Below are 21,181 nucleotides of genomic sequence, written 5' to 3'. Positions count from 1 at the left end.
GGTTTAGCAACCCTACACATATAAATAGCACAGGAAATAGGGGAAGGAAGTCTTTGTAAGTACAGCTCGCCAACCTAGTGAAGCCAATACGATTTGTACAGAAATGTGTGTCAGGGTCTCATACTATTGTATCCCATTCGGGGTTTAATCCTGTCTATCCCGTTACTGCCCCACAAGGTGCCATGATAATGATTGTCTTAATATATGTAGAAAACTTGTAGAAATCCCAGGAATCAGGCAACCAGATAAATGCAAGAGAAAGCATAGTAAATTGCCTCTGGGGCACCTGATTCCTTGTTGCCTTGCAAGAGTTCAGTGGTGAGCCATTCACTAGTCAGGGAGCTCTGTACTCTCTCTGGCTTATCATGCTTTTAAGTGTCATTTTTATATCCACTATATGAGAAAGTGGAGAGTTTTCCATATTACCTCCTGAGTCATACTGTTTCTCCAGTTCTATGCCAGTCAGGTTTTTCTGGTCGTTATTCATGTACCTCATTCTTTTAAAGCTTGTCTCCCCTGTATTATAGTGGATATGTTTGAGAGGTCATGCCTAAATAGCCTGCATTTAGAAGCATGGGAAAATTCTCCAAGCATTTAATTTAGATGATTACACAGGTATACTAGGAGACTGAAATTTACATGAGAGGAACAAGAAATTTTTCTTCTGCTGCCTTGCCATAGATAAGGAATCATCCCTTTTCCTTTGGGCGAAGGGAGTTGGTTTTAAAAGCAAATTGTACCATTATTGGGCATCTGTCGTGGGCCATAGTGTACTTCCTTCAAAGTGACAGAGAATTGGACAAAATACAAAGGGAAATAAAACTTGAGACATCGGTTCCTCTTCTTTCACCCTAAAATAGATTTATAAAGCACACATATATTCTTTGACTTTGCTAGAATATAGAAGTTCCAAAACATACTGGCAAAATTAATTCTGTTTAGGTATATCCAGAAATTCCATTATCTGGGACCTCTGGGGTAGTATATAATATACTAACACAAAAATGCACTATCTACCTGAGAATTCACAGTTAGTCTTCCTAACAAAGTATCTTAGATGAGAGTTTGGATGATTAAATCCAGGCCCTGGGAACTTGGAAACATAAAGTTTCCAGAGGAAAAAATGACAGAACACACAATCCAGAGACACCTTCTCATGAAGCAGGGTTGCCAGTGCCAACAGGTTAATGATTACGTACTTCTTCCTTATTCTTACCTAAGTTGTTAAAGGACACTTTAATGTCCTTTATGTTGCGATTAGGATCATTCATGAGTAATCTGTCCACACCTCTCAAGCAAATACCACTCCTGGATTTTCGGGAGGCACATACATAAATTGAACACCTAATTTTGTCCGTCAGCCCTGTCATCACCTCAAATTTTAAACATGAAATAGTTTCCGCTCCGAAGTTATTGTTCTTATTCTGACATTGAAAAATGGTTATCTTCAAGTAAGAATAATGGAAATGGTGTGAGACCAAGCCTGTATTAATTCCTCCTTTGAAATCTGAAGCCAATAACATGAAAAAAAGTAGCCATCCACATAATGAAGAGAAGGGAACATAACAGATTAGTATATATTTCAAGATGGAAGAAAATTTTTTGGATAATAATTTAATAACATGTGAGAACCTAAAATTTTATAAAAATACAATATGAATTTCTCCTTTAACTTTCTTCTGAAAATTATTTAGTAGTACTTATTTTTCTCTTTATTTTCTCACCTTACAAAACTGGCTATTCCTCGATATGTAAATAACCAAGTTCATTCACAAAAGACTTTCTTAAAAGCGCATTCACCTTGAACATAGTAAATACAACTGCCATCTTCCACCTAGGTTTCCTGACCCCTCACCTCAGGTCTTGGAGCCCATGACCACCTTCCAGCTTTATTTTTCTACTCTCTTTTTTCACCATATTCTTTGGCCATAATGAACCTCTTTCAGCTCCTCCATTGCATAAGATTCATTGTTGCATCCAAACCTTCTTTGCTTTTATAATTCCATAAGATCTTGAAGCTTTGCTGTCATTTACAAATATCTTTCTGACCCCCATATCTGATTTCTGTTTCTTTTCTGAAGTGCTCAGATAAGTGCCAGAATGTATTCCAGTCTTAGCACAACTTACTTTATGTTGTTATTTTTGTGTCCTCCATTTCGTCTACCCCAGATAATAAACCCATCTCATTAGAGAAATGTGCAAACACAGAACAGGCAGTTTCCCCATTTGATCTTATTTTGCCTCAGAATCTATATAGTCTTCCCAAATTTTAGAACTACTTAAACCATTGCTCTTAGGTTTGACATTATTTTCCAGGTACTGCATGAGCTGGACCCTTCCTGTTGTCTCCTGATACTCTCCCCCTTCGCTCTTGTGTGTCAGCCACACTGGCCTTCTTGTGGTGTTTCCAAGAGTTCATGCTTTCCACTTGCTGGAAATTTCTTTCCACATTTACCACAAACATTGTTCCCCCTACCAAGAACACTGTCTACTCCCCACCTCTCCATCTTACCTGGAAAAGTGTGATTCATCCTTCAGGTTTCCGAACTTGACATAGATAAATGCCACATGTGTACACAGTGCTCAGGCTCAGTTAGGGTTTCTTAGCAACCACAGTGCAGTAAACATTTCATTTGGCGCACATTTCATAGCCTGAGCTTAACTATTATTTAGGTAATTATATTTATAATATATATTTCCCAACTAGACTAAAGTTTCTGGGGACAGTGACTATGGCTGTCTTTCTTAAGGAACATTTACTGTGAATCTAACTGGGCCACTTTGTATCATGTGTGGGAACAGTGAATAATTGAGTTAGGAAAATATGAAACGGTTAGAAAATAATGTAAGACAAGAATATAGAGCCAAATTATAAAAGATCTTAATTGCCATGACAATTTATATTTCATCCTAAAAACAGTGACGATTCATCAAATGTTCATAAACCGAAATAATCTAATCTCTACGTTTAAGACTAAATCTGGCAGCAGGCTGTATGGCTGATATTATAGAGACTGGAAACCAAGAGACTATTAGAGTAGATTATAAAAAATAACTACACATATCTTCTGTCCCCATATGCACTTCCCCTTGGCAGTATGACTTTGCTATTCTCCTTATCCTAAGCCTTTAAGTTCAAGCTTGACCATGTGAAATCTATAGAAGTTACTATGCAGAGTCTCAAGTTTACCGACAGGCCATTCAAATAAATTGTCATGATAATTGTTGCCATGCCTTAAAATTTTCCTATATTTAGGAACCTACTTTAAACATGACCAAGTCATTTCCATCTAAATCTCATTCCTCAGAGCAAGTTCCATATAGATAATGACAGGATTTGATAATCGTTTTATTTGCCTCCATTGTTGAAGTTTCAGTAACTCTAAGATCATGTTGACTTTATGAAGTTGAATCTAACCCTAGTTTTGCAATACTTATTCATGAGTCTCTCATGAAAGTGCTGATATGAATCAAGATCTAATACCTTATTGTCACATATGCAGAGCTTTGCGTGAACACACACACGTATTCTCTCACACCTAAACATGCAGTAAGTAAGCCTCTGAAGGAAATTACTGCCTTAAAATACTTCTATATTTCTTTTTAATGGAGCATATATAATACCTTTTACCCACACATTAAAGGATTAATGTTTAAAAGCATCACCTTCTACAAGCAGGTGCAAACCCATGTCTTCTCTCAAGGAAAGACCAGCCAATGAGTGGTTATTCTGGTGATGTAATGCTTGCTAACTTATTCTCTTGCACACGTAATTGGGGAAGATTCTTTTTAGAGTATCAAACATGTATTGAATTTAACTTTCTCACATGACTAATTTTAGCTTATAAGCCACCTCTGGTACTTCATAAACATATCATTTAGGACAGCTCTGAAATTATTATGCAAAGTCATTAGACTAGAGAATTTCTTTTTAGCACTGGCAACTGTGCCCACCAGCATTTGCCAGTGATAATTTCCCCCCTTTCTTGAGAAATCACTTACTTCCATATCCTGGTCTTTATATTAATAGACAAAGAAAACACTATCAATAGCCAGGAGCAGATCAATTTTTCTTTCTCTTTCAGCATAGATATGCATTAAAGTCAAATAAAAAGGAATGGAGACTTTAAATGTTTTTTTTTTTAAATCAAATTCATCACAGTCTGCCTTTTATGATTGTGTATAAACTTCATTTTCACATTTCAAGGATAAAAAAAATATTTGAAACCAGTATTCAAATAAGCAGAGACTTTCATAGTGTTACAAACTTCTGCCTAGTGAGTAACCTACGGGGCTGTGTCGATGCTACTAAATGCTTATGAATTTCAGAGAAACCCTAGGTCAGGTCAAGTGAAGACCCAGTACCCATCACATAGTCTAATTCTATGAAGAATTAGACAGGATAAATGTATGTTAGTTTCTACCAGTAGAGAGTGCAGAATTGCAAACACCAACGTACGAATTTCAGGCAAGTATTATTTCATGCAATAGCACATTTCCATTTCCTTTTCCTCCACCCCAAAACTCACTTTTTGAGAAAACAATTACAATAGTAAGCATACTGTGAAGAACATAATTTAGTAAAGAAGGGTCATGATACCTGAACAGATCTGGTTTATTTTTTCTGGTGCCCAGGAAAAAAGCAACTCAGACTGCTAAACCAACCATGTTAATTGAAGTGCCGAAGGTAATCCAAAGATGAGCTATAAGCACTCATAGTAAAAGTGCAGGAAATTTACTATATTAGAACTTTTCCTCTTGTTTCTTTTTTTCAGAATATCTTCCTAACCCTTTGAGAACGCAGTTTATTTTTAGTAAATGAGCCTTTTTTGGGACTTTTCTACTTGTTCAGGTCATGGTAACACAGCATTGGGATGGGTAGAATTATACAATCATAGAAAATTTCAAACCTGGCTGTGAATAATGTCTCTACCATATAAGAGAGTGGTAAGTCAGTGACTTCAGTGAATCACACTTTCTCCATCTATTAAAAAACAAAATATTAATTATAAAAATAATGCATATAAAGTTCTTGGCAAGTAGTAGGAACTCAATTGATAGTAGCTATGGTTATTACTATTTTTTCAATATACACGTAATTCAAGGCCACTTCACTTTTCAAAGTTGAAAACTACATTATATAAAAATGATTAAATACCCACAATAGACTGGCTCTAATCAATGTTAATCAATTTTATCCATCTTTTGATTGTATTATAAAACATTTGATTTTCCATTGAAGATTTAGTTTGTACTTGATTATTAATTTATCATTATTTAGTAGTCTTTTATTTTTATTAATGTTTCAAAGTTAGTGTTTTGAAAATATATGATTTTATGTACTATCAATGTAAATAGTAATAGTAGTATAGTAAATTTCTTTTAGAGACTTGCCGAAATTTTTTAAGGCATTGCTTCTCCAAGTCCCTGGAAAGCATTGCCCATGCCATTGAGTCAGTTTATTGAAAAGTGAAAAATGCTATTTGTCACCCTCAAGGAAAATGAGTAGCTTGAGTTTTCCAGGAAATTAGCTTGAACCAAATTGTTTTGCTATTGCTTGTATCCAGTCAAAAGCACTGACAAATTACCAAAAATTGATTTTAGATTTTAAATTTCAAAGGCTATTTAGTTTATCGAAATGTAATGAGTGCCTAACATGCACGTGGAGAAGTTCTAAGATTGAAAATGACAACCACCACTGCCATAAAGGTTTGGTTCTGCCTTCTAGGTACTGTTGTCTAGTGAAGGGAACAACAGCACAGTGTAAGTTGAATGATGGAGGTAGGTACACAGTTCCTGAAAACATAGATAGATAGTGGATCTTTTAATTTAATGTTTGTGGGGTGAGTTTTTGAAAAAAAAATTATAGACAAGTGACATTTTATTGGCTTTAAAGACAGATAAAGGGTTTCTTATTTGGGTAAGGTAGAAGATTATTTCAGGTGGAAGGAACAGCTAGAGCAAAGGAAGAAAAGACTGATAATGCATAGCTATTTATGAAATGGCTCTTGACCTAGCCTAGGGTTTTTACAGCGGAGAGTACACGGGATTGGAATTATGGCAAGGGCACCCATCATGTAGAGTGACGCTTTTTGGAAAAGTAAATTATTTCCTTTCAAATCACAGTATTCTTGTTTTTTCTATGTTAGATACCTTGAGGAGATTTATGATATACACTAGCTGGAATATTTTTGTCTGTGTGTAATGTCTTTATCTTATTTGGACCTTTCTTCAAGTAAAAAAATATAATTCCTTTGCTTTTCCTATGCTTTTAAAACATTTATTGCAATGCACTAGCTACTACACATCAGATAAGGTAAATGTAAATTTTATAAACTGTATTTCAAGAAGGTGATATAAATTGTACAAAAGTAATACTTAAGATTTAGAAAATATCTTTGGTTTTGATTCATGTACAGGCATATATGAGAAAACTTGTAAAAGGCAATACATTTAAATAATATGTGATTAATAATATCAGATTATACATTAAAGAAATACTATCTATGCTAATTTTGTAAAAGAGTTACCTGGGGAAGCTGGATTTTTTTTACTTATACAGTCAAACATGAATTCAAGAACGAAAACATTCTTAAATAAAACTAGTTGAAAGTTCCCTGCCATTTTCTTTGACTATATTCACTGAATAAGACATCTTTATACTTTAGAACAGGACTATGTATGTATGATCAATAATTCATATATGTTTGATCATTTTTATTAGGCTTGCACTAGAATGTATTATCCACATATATATGATGCTGTTGTTATAACAGGAATATTCCAATTTAACGAATGATGTGTGCTGAACCGTCTATATCCTGTTCTCTCCTTTGTGGTCAATATCAAGTATTTTAAAAGTAATTAACTAGAATTATAGGTAGTCGAGTCAAATACAGAAGTATTTATGTAAGTTGTGTATGTGTGTGTTACATTCCAAAAATGATTTGAGATTGTTGGAGTTGTATGTGTAATGCAGAAAAATCCACAATATTCTGTTAAATTAATTAATCGAGGAGGCCTTTACCCTGACGTGGCTCTAATACTTACACAGCCTACAGAAGCAAACCAAAATCTAAGCCTATACATGCCTCAAAGTTATGAAATCATAACCTAAAGACAGTCACAAACAGTCAATGAGGCATTAGGCTATAGCCAATCAATAATTTTCTGACTTTGCTCCCCGCTTTTCTCTATAAAAGTCTCTCCCCAGTTCTTGTCAGTGGAGCTTTCCTAACCACTTTCAGTTCGGTGCTGCCAATTGTAATCGATAAATGCATAAATAAACTCTCAAAATTTTTAATATGCCTCAGTTTATCTTTTAATAATTCAGTATATTTAAAAATATGAAATTTTTAGAAAATTTTAAAATAAATACTTTTCGTTTCCTCCATTAGCTGTTAAGAAGAAGGCTGGCTTTATCACTCCAGTTCCAGGAGGTGTGGGACCCATGACAGTGGCGATGCTTCTGAAGAACACCCTTCTGGCAGCTAAAAAAAGCATTTACTAGATTGCATGAAAGAATAAGCAAGCGAAAGTCATGCTATTTATTTATGTAACAAAGGAAAAACAAAACCTTTATATTTTACTACAAAGCTATTTATTTCTACGTCGTATTTATTTTTTCATGTATGGAATCATTTCGGATAAGATGATTCACACAACTTTACACATTTCCTGCTAACAGATTTTGAGTTTTAGGGGAAAACAAAACAAAACAATTTCAATGAAAACTTTGGTAACAATTGTTTATTTTGTGCATAATATTTGTCCATAATGTTAAAACAATAAAGGGCTCATAATAAATGATATATTTTTAACACAAATAAATATCATATGCCATATTTTTTCAACAAATGTTTTGTCAACCAAATGGCACTCATGTATTTAAAATGTAATTTAGATTTTGCCATAAATATGCTCAATTTTTATATCTTTTATGTTCTATATGATATTTTGAAAAAGAACTAACTTGCTAAAAGGAGGATAAACTATAAGAAACAATATCTTGATCTCATACATCTCCCAAATGCATCCTGAGGTATCCTAATAAGAAATGATGTTCTATTCAAGGAAAGAAAAGTATACGAGGAAGAAAAAAAAAAACTCTGTGCTACTTGAAAAGGTAATAATTATCTCAATTTGTGAATGACTACTTGCCATAGTAAAAATGTAATAAGAATGTGTTAGGTTTATATGTAATTTATTTGTCCTTCTAGAAAAATATGTGGACAATACCTTTTTTGAGGAATAATGGACAATCCAAAAGCAAACACATACACAAAACAAAACTAAGGTGATCTTTTCCCACAAATATCAGAAAAATATGATGTAATATGAGTGAGGCCTTCATTAAAGAACAACTGTTGTGTTATTTTTTCCCCCACAAATTCAGACGTCTAATGAGAAAGCACACGTACCATGTGCCAACGCTGAACCTTAGGATATGACTAAAAATCAGTGTCTTGCCCATGATTCTTTCCTCTTCTGTTATTGCATTTGGTTCTTGAAGTAGATGTCATGTTTCTAACACAATTTAAATTAGGAAACATATTTGACTCTCTCGATTGAAGGCTATTTGGGAACTGCTGTAGCCATATACCTGTCCTGTTTTCCTATTCAAATCCTAGTATATTTGTGTACTAATAATGATTCTTACTACTACATGCCTGTAACAGTGTGTACATTTGATAATTTGTTTATGTGATAATAGACTAGATATTTATAATTAATAGTATTTCAACTGTATAATAAAAGCAATTTGAATAAGAATACCTGTCTTTTTCTTTAAGGTATCTATAAGTTTTTTGTTCATGCATTTGTTATCTATTTCTTTACAGCATGCTGGGAAATATACAGGTTTTTCAAATATGAAAGAAAATGTTCTATCGCCCATTCTACAACAGTTCAGACCAATCTTTGTCTGATAATCCTAACAGAAGTTTAAATTTAAAGTTCCCATAAAAATATTTCAGAAAGCTCCTCTTTGATGTTTAAGGCTTGCAAAAAAATGACCAATAACAACAACAAAACAATACAACAACAACAAAAAATGACCCAAACTACATAGAAAAAGCAAAGTCAGTAATTTTAAGCCCAGTCTCCTTTTCCAAAGTTCAGGAGGAATTATTTTTGAAAAATTTTACCACTTTGGCTAAGCTAACATTCAGGAATGAGCCTTTCCAGAAATTAAAACATTCTAAATGAAAAATTATTCTGACATTTGTTAAAAAGGTAAAAAAATACAGTTTTTAAGATGACTATAATAGAGGAACATGAACTCAACTTAAAATACAGCAAAGACAGCTGTGGATTTATAGCCAACAAGCAGAGTGAGGGAATCAGTGGATGGGAAATTACTAAGAACTTGATTAGATATCAAGATGGGGGGGGGGGATTCTTGCTAAACTAGCTTACCATGATTCTTGCTAAAGGAGGACCAATGACTTAGATATCAAGCATGGATTTGATCAGATGTGGGGATAGGGATTCCATAAACTGACTTAGTAGGATTCTTTTCTAAAATTGAGCTAAGCAGGCCAAGTCGAGGCCTAGTCAAGAAGAGAACTCTGAGGATCCTGACTACAGTTTTCTCAAAGAGGAAGCCTTTGTCAACACATAAAGGAAATAAAGTTGGTTTGTTGGTACCATGACTTTATTTATGGATATTTGGAGTCCATAAAAGATAGACTTAAGTTGATTTTGTGCAGGAGCTTTAGAGAGTAAATTTCCTTCTCCTACAAGTATCTATAAAAAGACCCTACAGAATTAATGAAGATTGAATAATAATGCAAAGATGTGGAAGCAAGAATGAGCTTAGTATGTATATCGAAGCAAGACTTACAGTCATATAAAATGAAAAGTGTGTATTGGAGAGTGGTAGAAATATAGCTGGATAAGTATACTGAAATAGATTAGAGAAAAACTAAATAAAATACGGACTGTATTGACTAAGTTATGAGAATTGTAATTAGAGCCCGGAAGATGTTATCATTGATTAACATGAGGAAGTTGTAAAGGAGAGATGATTTTGGAGAAGAGATAATATCTTCGGTTTTAAGACATGTTGAGTTTGAGGTGATGATGTAATATATAAATGAAAGTCCTGATGTACTATCAGTCTAGGAAGGGAATGAGAAATCATAGTTAGTAGTGAAAATTCAGGGCTTGCTGGCAAGTATTAACCACTAAGTTCCCAGCCTTAGTGACCATTATACATACCCTGTGTCTCTACAGTTGTTCAAAAATAAGTTATCCTTAGCCGAGAGCCTATTGTATGTTAAATGCTTTAATTTCTTTTTGTTATTGACAATGCCTGTTTGATACATGAGAAAATTTATTCTTAAGGTTATTAAAAAGCCTCAGCCAAGGCCCAATGGATAGTAAATTGGAATTCAAAATAAGTCTGTGAGAATGACGTGAGCCAGAAGGCACTCTCTTTGTACTATACCATTCTGCCTGCCCTTAGTGCCCCTCCCCCACCAAGAATCCTTTCTCTTAAATTTTACTTGTAATTTAGCATTCACTTCAAATGAAACCTATCCATGAAAACTGTCACGAAAGTTTAAGTCCCACCCCTGGATTCTCAGTCATTTATGTACACATTCGTGGCAGTTATCAGTCCCTACTCTGTACTGCAGATATGTCTGTATTTTCCTTAGTTCCCTTTAGTTCTTTGAGGTCAGAGTCCATGCGTGATTTGCAAACATCATAACAACCAGCCTGTGCCACGGATATTGTAGGCATTCAATATTTTAGTGATAAATAAACTAATGAATAAAAACTTTATTCATGAGAATTACAGAATTAGTTTAGAGAGAGATAAGCAATGGACTAATGACCATTTCCTGTCAATGTCCAGCAACAAATTTTGGTTGAGTTAGTGAAAAAACAAGAGAGAAAGAAAAAGAAAGGAAAGGAGAGGAGAAAAGAGAGAATAAAAAGGAAAGGAAATGTAAAGAAACAAAGAAGAGAAGGGAAGAGGAGTAAGACACTTGAAGAGATGTTTATAACTAGAGGAAAAAGATGAATAAATTAAAAAGACATAAAAAGTCGTAGCAAGGAAAAATAATAGTGGAGTGCCTTAGCTCTTAGCTTTCTCCTTTCTCCTGTGTCACTCCAACCTGCTCTAACATGTATCAAGAATGAATAAAGATATCGGTGAGGCCACCTGACAATACCCATCTCCCTCATTCTTCAGGACTAGGGAAAGCACTTTTTGATGAGAAGATTGAAGAAGCGAAGGCAGGAGATTCTCCTATAGAGAGTGTAAGTGGGATCCATCAGCATATGTTCCAGAGGAAAAGAAGCATGTGAGATGACTTAAGAGCAATTTTTCAGTATAACTGATCATGAAATGGTAGATGAGTTTCTATACGATGCGGCACAGCTCACCAGAGTAGGGAAATCTCTGGAGAGGCAGTGGTCCATTTCTCTCAGCCCAAATGTGTGTGAAAGCCACACAGTTCATTTAATATGTATATTCTTATGGTAAAGGTAATTTATTTAGAGCTTGATTTTAGGAGATAAATAAGAGAATTCCTCTAAAAGCGTATACCGACTCCTACAGGAGGACACAGCTGGAAAAATGGAAAGGGCCTATGAATTGGAAAATGAATATGAATTCAAGTTCAGACTTTGGGGCAGGTCCTTTGGCAAAATACTTAATTCTTTTGAGCCTCCATTTGCCATATGGGAGTAAAAATAAGTCCTATTGTTTATTTCTTTATTGACTCAAGACCGATTCACTGAGAGTATACTTTATGATAGGCAATGGATTTGTCGGGGCCAGGATTACTGAAGAGAGAATTGAGAGGTGCGGGAAAACTTTTTGTAGGATGCACAGTACTGTGGAAGCACCAGTTAATAGTTTTCGCAAAGATGGTGGTTGTACTTTCATGCCTCAGTCTTAGAAATAAAGATATTTAATGTTAGTCCTAGCTTCTTCCTCTAGAAACTGCAACTGGTCACGATGGCTTATTTAATGCTTTGTAAGTGATTCATTTTAAATTCTCACCAATGATGCAGAAAATGGTTATTTGACTTATAATTCAAATATTATTTGCCTGGGAAAAATATTATGTAGAAATTATCTTAATAAATGGGTTTTAAAAACCCACAGAAGTAGAAATACACAATGTAGGCATTTAAAGTGAGCTGAGTACTACATATTCTTTTAACTTTAAAATGATGACACGTGTGGTGATTGCCCAAGTTATAATGAGTTCAACAAGCTCGCTCTTGTGTGATTTCTTAAGCCAAATTCATATTTGAATGGTAATAGGGATCCTTTCTGGTAATTGAATTTGCTGGGTAGACATGATGCAAATGATAACCAATCTTGACTTAAACAGCTTTTCTAGGCACAGGAAATATGAGCAATTGAAATTCCTGAGAGAAAGGTACAACATCGCCACAAAACATATTTATAAATTATTCATAATAATGTGGGGCAAGTGAAAATTTATGGGAAGCTCCTAATAGTAACAATATGTAATAGCAATAATTACATGTTTTGGCCTTTAAAATGACACTTTAATAATCACGACTAAAGTAACAGAAAAATTTGAGTGTGGTGTTAAATTTAAAACTTTTTATTCATTAGATTACCAAACCTAATTATTTTAATTTTATCTTAATGGAAACTTTTATTATTATTATTATTATTACTATTATTATTTTGGTTCTTTACTGGTCCTCTCTAGCCGACTCATTAGAGCACAAATCTAATCACTGTAGTTTCCAGAACTTGGTAGCCCATTCCATTTACTCAGAAAAATATTAAATGGCAGAATGACATAATGGTCAATGTTATACTATTAAAAATAACATTTTTTTTTACAGAACTTGTAATAATAAAAGTAGATAGCAAAAACTAAAATGGAATATTAAACCTGTTTTTACACAAGTGTTAAGTTCTCCCCTGCCAATAAATTACAAAGTATCTTCATTTTCAATGAAACTCAGTCTGCACTGAAAGATACTGTAACTGACTGCAGGTTCAGGGATATTTCTTTTATTAACAGATTATGCTGTTTCCTAGTTTGCAAATATCAAATCTGCCTCTTTTGGAATCTGATATAGTTTGCCAGCAACTTTGGAGCTTGAGCTGTTCTGTTTACACTAATGGGGCCTTTTCTTAATTCAGATACTTTTGTTGTTTTAAGTACTTTTACTTTGCCAATTATACCCACAGGTCACACACACACACACAAAATCAATGTTTCAAAAGAAAACTGGATCATATTAAGAGATAACACAGGTATCCTAATTGAGTGTGTGAGCGCCTCAAGGCTTTACGCTGCTGCCAGAAGCACATATTTTTTTGATTGGTAAGAACTGCCAGATGACGCTTCATGAAATATAAATGTCAGAAAGACTCAGAGAGCTCCATAGAAACCTTCCACCCGTCAGTCTAGGAGGATAAGAGCAAGATACTGTTAACAAGTACGGGAGATGGCTTTTGGAGTTCTAATATCAGTCTATCTCTTATTCAATGGTAGGTAATTTCTTTTTCTTTTGTTAATTTTGTATCAATGTAAAATGTGAATAGGGTTTGTTTCTTCTGAATTAGTGAGAAGTTGGCTTTTAACAGTTGTTCTTCATGACAAATATTAGAACACAGAATCTGCGAATTAATTTATGTAATTTATGTTCCTCTCCTAATATTTTTGACACCTCTTTTTTTGAGATCTTTAAAATGTTTGTTTTATAAAACTGAAGAGTAGTTAATATATTTTAACTACTATAAAATAACATCTTGTGATTGAACCAGTATATGAATAGATTCAGTTTCTCTTAAATATTAATGTTTCTATTTTCTATCATTATAATGTAGTCGATGGACGTGGTATGGATGAGAAACTGAAGAAATTGCCTTGTCAGGTTATGGATTTCAAATATAAATGAGTTAAAAATAGAGCACAAGTGGGAAACAACAGAATAATTTTCAATCTGTTGTTTGTACATAAAAGGAGTCTCACCAGCTAAAGATGCCTTTCCCCACTTCATATAGCAATGACATCATTGACTGAAGAGGTGGCCATGAATGCAACACCCACAGTAACAACCCAGCAAAGTAACTGGACAATTAACAAAACAGAAGGTATTTTCTTCTTTTGTATTTCAAGTGACTTCTTTTTAACTTTTGAGAGAAATTTTGATTGTGATAAAAGCAACATTGAAAAATTTTAAATACATATTTTATTATTAAATAATCAACTCTATTAGCATGATGCTGTTAAATGAAAGTGACAGGTAAATGTGTCCACAAAGAATTCCTTTTTAGAGGGAGGAAGTAAAGAAAATGAGAGAAATTAAAGTTGTCTTCACTTACTGTCCTGAATGTGGAACATGCCACAATTTCTGCTTGATCCTCCTTTGTTCCTGATAACCTGTAGGTGTTCAGAGGCAGTTTGCCACCATTTTGGCATTATATTTTGTTCTGTGACTATGAGCTTTGCAGCCAAAGAAGTTACGGCTACAAAATGAAACATTAATTCACAGCCCCTTATCTTTGGAAACATCATTTTTTTTCTTGCTTGTTTGGAGGGGCTTTGTTATTGTTTTAGCATAGGTTATATTTCTAACCACTTCTATTTAATTTTTATTATTGATGGTGATAATAGGTCTTCTTTCCTATTTTATTATTATTATTAGAATAGCTTTTGGCTGCTGTTAAACATAAGCATTTTTTTCAAACTTGTTTGAACTCTTTGAGGTGAACTTGGAAAGCTGTTACCTGCCAAGAGCTGTGTACTGGGTGATTATGATCTTCATGCAGATCACACACTTCCTTCCCCGTGATGTGGAGATAAGTGACCTGACATAGGACAGAGGAAAACCCATATCTTGCTTTCAGAGCAGGTGAATAAAAGGAGATTCAGTCAGATATTTTGTTTCTGAATATAAAAAGCAGTAATATTTAAGGATTCTTCATTTCACCAACTGTTTTAAATTTAAAAAAAAATGCCCATTTGAGTTTTTAAATATCTATCAATTTTCAAAATAAAATCAGTATGGGTTTTAGAATAACTTCTTCTACATCTTTACATCTTCATGTCTTCAAGCGTTTGAGCAAAGAGGAAAAGTAATATCTTCATTAAAAGATAACATTGCAGAAAATTAAGCTGTGGTTTCTCGCTGTGACTGAGTTCGTAACAGTCCGCCCAGCACCACCTATTTTCTTCTTAATAGGGAGCTGCAAGTAAAATTCTCCAAAGTACAAGTAATAATGATCGGAGGAAAGTGATTAAATATATCATCTCTATATTTTCCCTTTGCTTTCTTGATGGAGAACTTTAGTTTGCCTTGCTTTTTATTTAACTTAAAAATCTGAATCCAGCATCTTAGGAAGTTTTTTACGGAGTTATAACTAATAGTCTTCTCCTTATAGGAAAGATGAATCTCTCTAGTATACCTTTGCTTTAGAAACGCCTTCTTTAGATCCTCACGTTTTCTAGCAGATCCTGGTTCACGCTTGGTTAATTGAACTTAACCAAGGTTAAGGAAGAACTTATCAGAGTTTATAATGTGAAAGTCTCACTGTTTTAGAATTAATTCTTAAAATGAGAAATTAGATTCTCTATATCATATTGAACAAAATGAATATGTGAATTTTAAGATAATATTATATATTCTCGACCAAAATGAAGTTATACTACACAAGATCTTATTTGTATCTTAGTACCTAAAGATTTAATATTTTCAATATTTATATTTTCAATATTAAATATGCTTTTAAAAAAATCTAAACAAATAAACAGGAATCTCTTCATCTACTTAGCAAGGCAAATATGGTATGGCATGATAACTGAGGATGAGGAGATATTCATAACATATTTATTCATAACAATGAAAAAATAAAATGTCACTAATTCTGTTGAAAAAAATTTAAGGATCAGCAATTAAAATACACCAAAAAGGGCTCAGTTTAACAGTTTTACCCATGTCATTCTCACTGTATAAACCCCAAGAATGATATAAGTATTTATCTTTATATCAGGGAATGAAGAGTAAACATCCTGAAATGTATGTACTTTGTCACAACATAATTTCCCTTTGGAAAGTGTCCCATAAAGAGGCTCTGGACACTTGACCACAAAAGTTCTGCCAAGTGTAGTCACTTGCATAGATTAGAGTTAGAAATCAAAACCCAGGCTTTTAAATTCTAACTCCAAGGCTTTCCCCACTATTTTATGTCTTTTAATGGGGTAAAATTTCTAATTAATATTTGAAGGTACTGTCTTAACTATGGTAAGCCTGAAACCATAAGCTATTTCTGGTTCTGCAAGGACTGGAATAAGTGCTGCCACCTTTTGGCAGAACTCGTTTCTATACCTTATTATATAGCTTCTAAAGAATGGAATAATCGACTTACCTCCATCCCCTAATTAATTAATTATATATCTAGATTATATTAACCCAACCTTTGTGAATATAACCTGCCAAGGGAATCAATCAATAGTCCAATGGACAGAGCGGCCACAGAATATCCTTACGATTAAAGGTGTCTTTACATATGTTACTAATATACTATAAAAATGTGACCTGCATCTGTTAATATTGTTTCTCCTTTCCTTAGCTGACTACACAAAAGGCCCTATAGCCTTAAAGTTGTCGCATCCTTGCCTGGAAGACCACAATAGTTACTGTATCAACGGTGTCTGTGCCTTCCATCATGAGTTGAAGAAAGCCCTCTGCAGGTAATTGCAAAGAACTGAGGCAAGAGAAGCTGAATTTATGCCTCTGGTGCCTCACATAGTAGTACATTTCCACGCATTTCTGTTTTATGGAGCAAAAAGAGTACATGACCTGAACGTGACTCACCAATCTTCTTTGTATTTGAATATCTACTGAGTCTCTTTCTAAGCTACCTAATCCTCATTACTCAAAATTATGGTTCCCAGATTAGCAGCATCTGTGTAACCTGGGAGCTCATTAAAAATGCAGAAGTTTTAGCTCCGCCTCAAAACTACTGTATCTATATCAGCATGTTAACTACATGCAAAGATGATTCCAAGTTTTCCTGGGGTTGATTATAGGGTGAAATGAAACAGACTATGGCAAAAACGCTTCAGCAATATAAAGTTCTAGAACAACTAAGATACTATTTTTATGGTAATTGATTTGTTCAACATTCTCCTATGAAAGATTGGGTTAATAATTTTCTAGATCAATGCGTGCAAGTGTAAGTACTACTTTTTCCTTCTACCAATGAGAAAAATTGGATTGATATAGGGCCTTCATGAAATGATTATTGCAAAATATATAGCTTCTTTAATACTTGTAACAAATTGAATTTTACTTGGCATTTGCCTCTTTAATTTAAATTACTTACTTCCCATTGAAATTTTTTCATTCTTTGAAATTGGTCATTTCTTTGTATTTCTATCACCATGAATTTTAAAATTATGTATTCTTTTCTTTTTGTAAAGGTGTTTTACTGGTTATACAGGAGAAAGGTGTGAGCATTTGACCTTAACTTCATATGCTTTGGATTCTTATGAAAAATACATTGCAATTGGGATTGGCGTTGGATTATTATTAAGTGGTTTTCTTGCTATTTTTTACTGCTACATTAGAAAGAGGTATGAAATAAAACAAAATATTAAGTCACTGGGGACTCGTTCATTTGAAAAATATTTATTGAGCTCCTATAATGTACCAGCAACTGACATGTATAGTATTTTAGTGAATATATAACTGTAAATCTGGCAAGTTCCTACATATTTGTTTTAATGCCCTTTCTCATAAACCCAGGCAAGCAGTAAAAATTTGCCTGCAGCTGCAATAGGATAGCTCTAATTTTCAATTTCCCTCCATCCCCATTTTGTCTACCTACATCAAAGTTATAAATGAGGAAGACAGAACATCCCGCAAGGGTAGATATGAAGTGTGTCTTATTTACAATTATATTTTCAATGATGAATACTTTGCCTGGCACACAAAAGACACTCATTAAATATTTGTTGAATGAAGAAATCAAGAAATGAGTATTAATGAATGCAAATTTGTGACATATGCCATTTACCTCCCAGACATTAATTAAGTGTATAATCAGGCTAAAAGCCTAAGAAGATGAGCTTGATCCACTAAGCATAAATTACTTATATATTGGTTCTTATTTCTGGCTTATCCATACTGGTATTTTTTCCCTTAAGTCCATGTAACTAGGGAAAATCAAGAAATAATGTGAGATAAAGAAAAAAATATAAATGCATTTCTTTGCTGTATTCCATTAATCAAATAGTTATTTTAAAAATAACCAAGACCGACTATACAAAATAAGAAAAATTTTGGTTGCCAAATAATTGCATCTGAGAATAAAATCTATTATACCAATTGTGAATCAATTAATATAAAATCTGTCTCGTCAATTGATCAAGAAGAAGAAAAAAAAAAGAAGCAAGTAGACCTTTTAAAGTTAACAAGACAGCTATTTGAGGTCAGGTTCCCTAGAAGCAGAACCTAAAATGAGGATTCTTGTGCAAGCGATCAGTTGAGGGACGCCCAAGGTGAAACCTATAAAGAAGTAAGGAAAACTAGAGAAGAAGAAGGTACACACAGATGTGGCATTAGCTGAAGTCTAGACTGAGCCTACCTCCACAGGCAGATCTCAAACTTAAATGGGATTACAGACCTATTTCAAGAAGGTGAGGGCTTTTGGCTTTAGTACCCCACATCATCAAGCATGGGTGGCAGGATGCCCTTGGCAGGGATGGAGGGCGGGGCCAGAAATCTCCCAGGAATCTTCCGGTGCAGTGTGCTGTTGGACAAGGGCAATTGTCTGGAGTAGGATGCTGTTGTAGGCTCGTTAACACCCACACATGCTGGGAGACGGACCTACCAGCGGGTAAAGCAGATCTGGTGGGGCACTGATAGCAACCGCTTCACCAGAACATTCATAGAACCCTCAGGAAGCTACATGAACAGCAACCACATTCATACGGAAATCAATGCTCTGTTTTAGGTGTCTAAAATTGAAATCGCCTTACAATTTCTGTTCTGGAGGAAGACCACTCTGATGCCTTTGTAAGAAATTTTCAAGAGGAATTTGTAAAAATCAGCAGGCCCAAAATTGAAATCTTCAAAAGAAACAAAACTTCCCACGCTGGCTAGACTTGAAAATAACGGAAGTTGGGATCATGATGAAATGAGAGGATGAATTTCAACAGTGATCTTTAGACTTTGCCATTTTTGGGGTGCCATGGGAGCCCCATAAATCAAGCTTACAGTGACAGAAGTCAAGTTTATAGGACTGCTTTGGGTGTGTTGCTGTTGTTGTGTGGTTATTGTTCTCACTGCAGAGAGACTGAATATTGTGCTTCTGACCATGTCAAGTATGAATTTTCATAAGAATAATGAGCAACCTTGTGCAAGCCAAAGCAATGCCACATTTGGGTTCTTCACGTGCTTGCTACCAGTTTTTTGGACCACTGCTCTGTGGAGCTAATCTCAAAAATGCTACTTTTACGGTGTCTCAGAGGATGTCATGTCAACTATTAGGAAGAGATCAGTGTTATGGCACCTTTGGTGAACTAAACATGTGCCTGGATGGTTAGTGCCAGAGATAAGAAAATGGAATGTCCGAGGCAGACATACATCATACACAGCTTGTGACATCATTGCGGAGTCTTTATGTGTGACATATGGAATAAACTAAAGCGTTTCTAATGACTGAAAAGTATCTGGAGATCAACCCAAGTAGGCAAAGTATTTCTGTTTCTGAATGGATTATAAAATGTGTTGGACATTGGTCTCCTAATGCTTATGTCCATCACTCCTTCCTATTATTAGTGGAATTACCTGCTGACTCTCCATTTGGACTGAAATTCTAGAATTCTACTAATAAATAAAATTCTACAATTGGCCCTGAAAGAGAAACTGAGGAATCTGACACAGGAATTTTTTCATCAGCCAACAGCACGTGGAAATCTTCTTTACCATTTCTAAATACTTGATAGCAGATTCACACATAGAGAAAGAAAATGAAACAGTGGTAAAAATAACTATTTGGGAAGTAAGATCCTTCCTCTTTAATTGTATTTCTTCCACGTAGTTAGAATAATCTTGGGCAGGACCCTTCATTTCTTTGAGCTTCAGTTTCATTTTCTACAAGGCCCTTCTAGCTCTAAAATTTGACAGTGGGAGAAGAAAAATTTCTATATCTGTGCTGCAAGTGGGATTATTCTCAACCCCACCTCTAAACCCAAAACACACCACTGGATATCATATTAGGTATATATTTTAGTGTTTGTTTTGTAAAATAATAATTTGAAATTTTGTTTTTAAAGGAAGTAAACATAAGGTTTAAAAATAATAGCTACAATTTTTCTTTTAGATTCAGTCTAAAACTCTGGGCTTCCCCCCACCCCATTGTGATGTAGATAAACAAACCAATTTTGATGATGGGATAGGTGAAAAGAGGCTCAAACGTGAATAGTATCACAATGGTAGCCTAATAACAAGGCTTTCGATTTTATTAAGTTATGAGTTTTCATTCACTCCTTATCAAAACTTTACATTCTGCTTTCCTTTGAGTAGAAGATATTTCACTTGCTTCGTTTGCCTTCAGAGGAACTTAAGGCAGATAAATTGCATGTCAGCAGTCTCTGCATGTCCAAAGTATGTAAGATTACATCATACCAAGGAGTGGGGAGGTGAAGGTTCCTCCCAGTGACTCCAGCAACCACACCTAGAAAGCTATGCTCTTCCTGAGGATTTCAAAAAGGTGTTAAAAAGCTGGGGAGAGTCCAGGAAGAAACAATAAAGCTTAATTAAGGACTGCCTCTTGATGAAAGAAAAGAGTAATTAATGCTGGAGTCTGGATTCACCTGTGGAAAACTACGCATTAACAGTATACAGTGCACACAGTTAAGTCTGTACAGAAATTTAGAGAGTGGTTCATGAGAAGCCATCTGTTTTTACACAGTCTGCCATAACGATAATCTTGTGATCCCATAACTCCTTGTATTAAATTTGCAGGAAGGAATCTCTGGCAATATTAATGTAGGTAATCAGGACTTAAGGAGAACAATGCATAAATACAAGATGTTCTGTAAAATTTTTCGTCTTTTATTTTTTTCCTATGTGCATTAGGACCCTGAAAAAAGCCTACCAGTGAAGGCCTTGCATCAGAACTACATTTTCAACCTATGGATCATTAGGTGGGGTAAATAAT

General features: G+C 34.5%; 3 protein-coding genes across 6 annotated transcripts in view; all 3 read left to right on the top strand.

The window, feature by feature from the left end:
• The window catches only part of MTHFD2L (methylenetetrahydrofolate dehydrogenase (NADP+ dependent) 2 like), a 114,205-nt gene extending 102,768 nt beyond the window's left edge, over positions 1-11,437 (top strand). For all 4 annotated transcript variants that reach the window (XM_016154004.2, XM_036227862.1, XM_036227861.1 and 1 more), the window contains one exon: positions 7,398-11,437. In XM_016154004.2, the coding sequence (XP_016009490.2) occupies positions 7,398-7,510 (113 nt within the window). In that variant the 3' untranslated portion in view covers positions 7,511-11,437. The remainder of the gene's footprint in view (positions 1-7,397) is intronic.
• A 1,247-nt stretch (positions 11,438-12,684) lies between these two features.
• Positions 12,685-20,291, top strand: EPGN (epithelial mitogen). The gene is made up of 5 exons (XM_016154003.2): positions 12,685-13,498; positions 14,015-14,104; positions 16,583-16,703; positions 17,436-17,588; positions 18,971-20,291. The coding sequence occupies exons 1-5, from the start codon at positions 13,456-13,458 to the stop codon at positions 19,023-19,025; spliced, it is 462 nt and encodes a 153-aa protein (XP_016009489.1). The 5' UTR covers positions 12,685-13,455; the 3' UTR covers positions 19,026-20,291.
• Positions 19,362-21,181, top strand: part of EREG (epiregulin) — a 53,224-nt gene continuing 51,404 nt past the window's right edge. Inside the window, exon 1 of the mRNA XM_016154029.2 lies at positions 19,362-19,557. Coding sequence (XP_016009515.2) covers positions 19,362-19,557 — 196 coding nt within the window. The remainder of the gene's footprint in view (positions 19,558-21,181) is intronic.

Source organism: Rousettus aegyptiacus, unplaced genomic scaffold, assembly GCF_014176215.1.
Source record: "Rousettus aegyptiacus isolate mRouAeg1 unplaced genomic scaffold, mRouAeg1.p scaffold_m13_p_10, whole genome shotgun sequence".
NCBI classification, from domain to species: Eukaryota; Metazoa; Chordata; class Mammalia; order Chiroptera; family Pteropodidae; genus Rousettus; species Rousettus aegyptiacus.
Note: the sequence above shows the minus strand (reverse complement) of the source record. Positions and strands in the feature narration are given on the sequence as shown.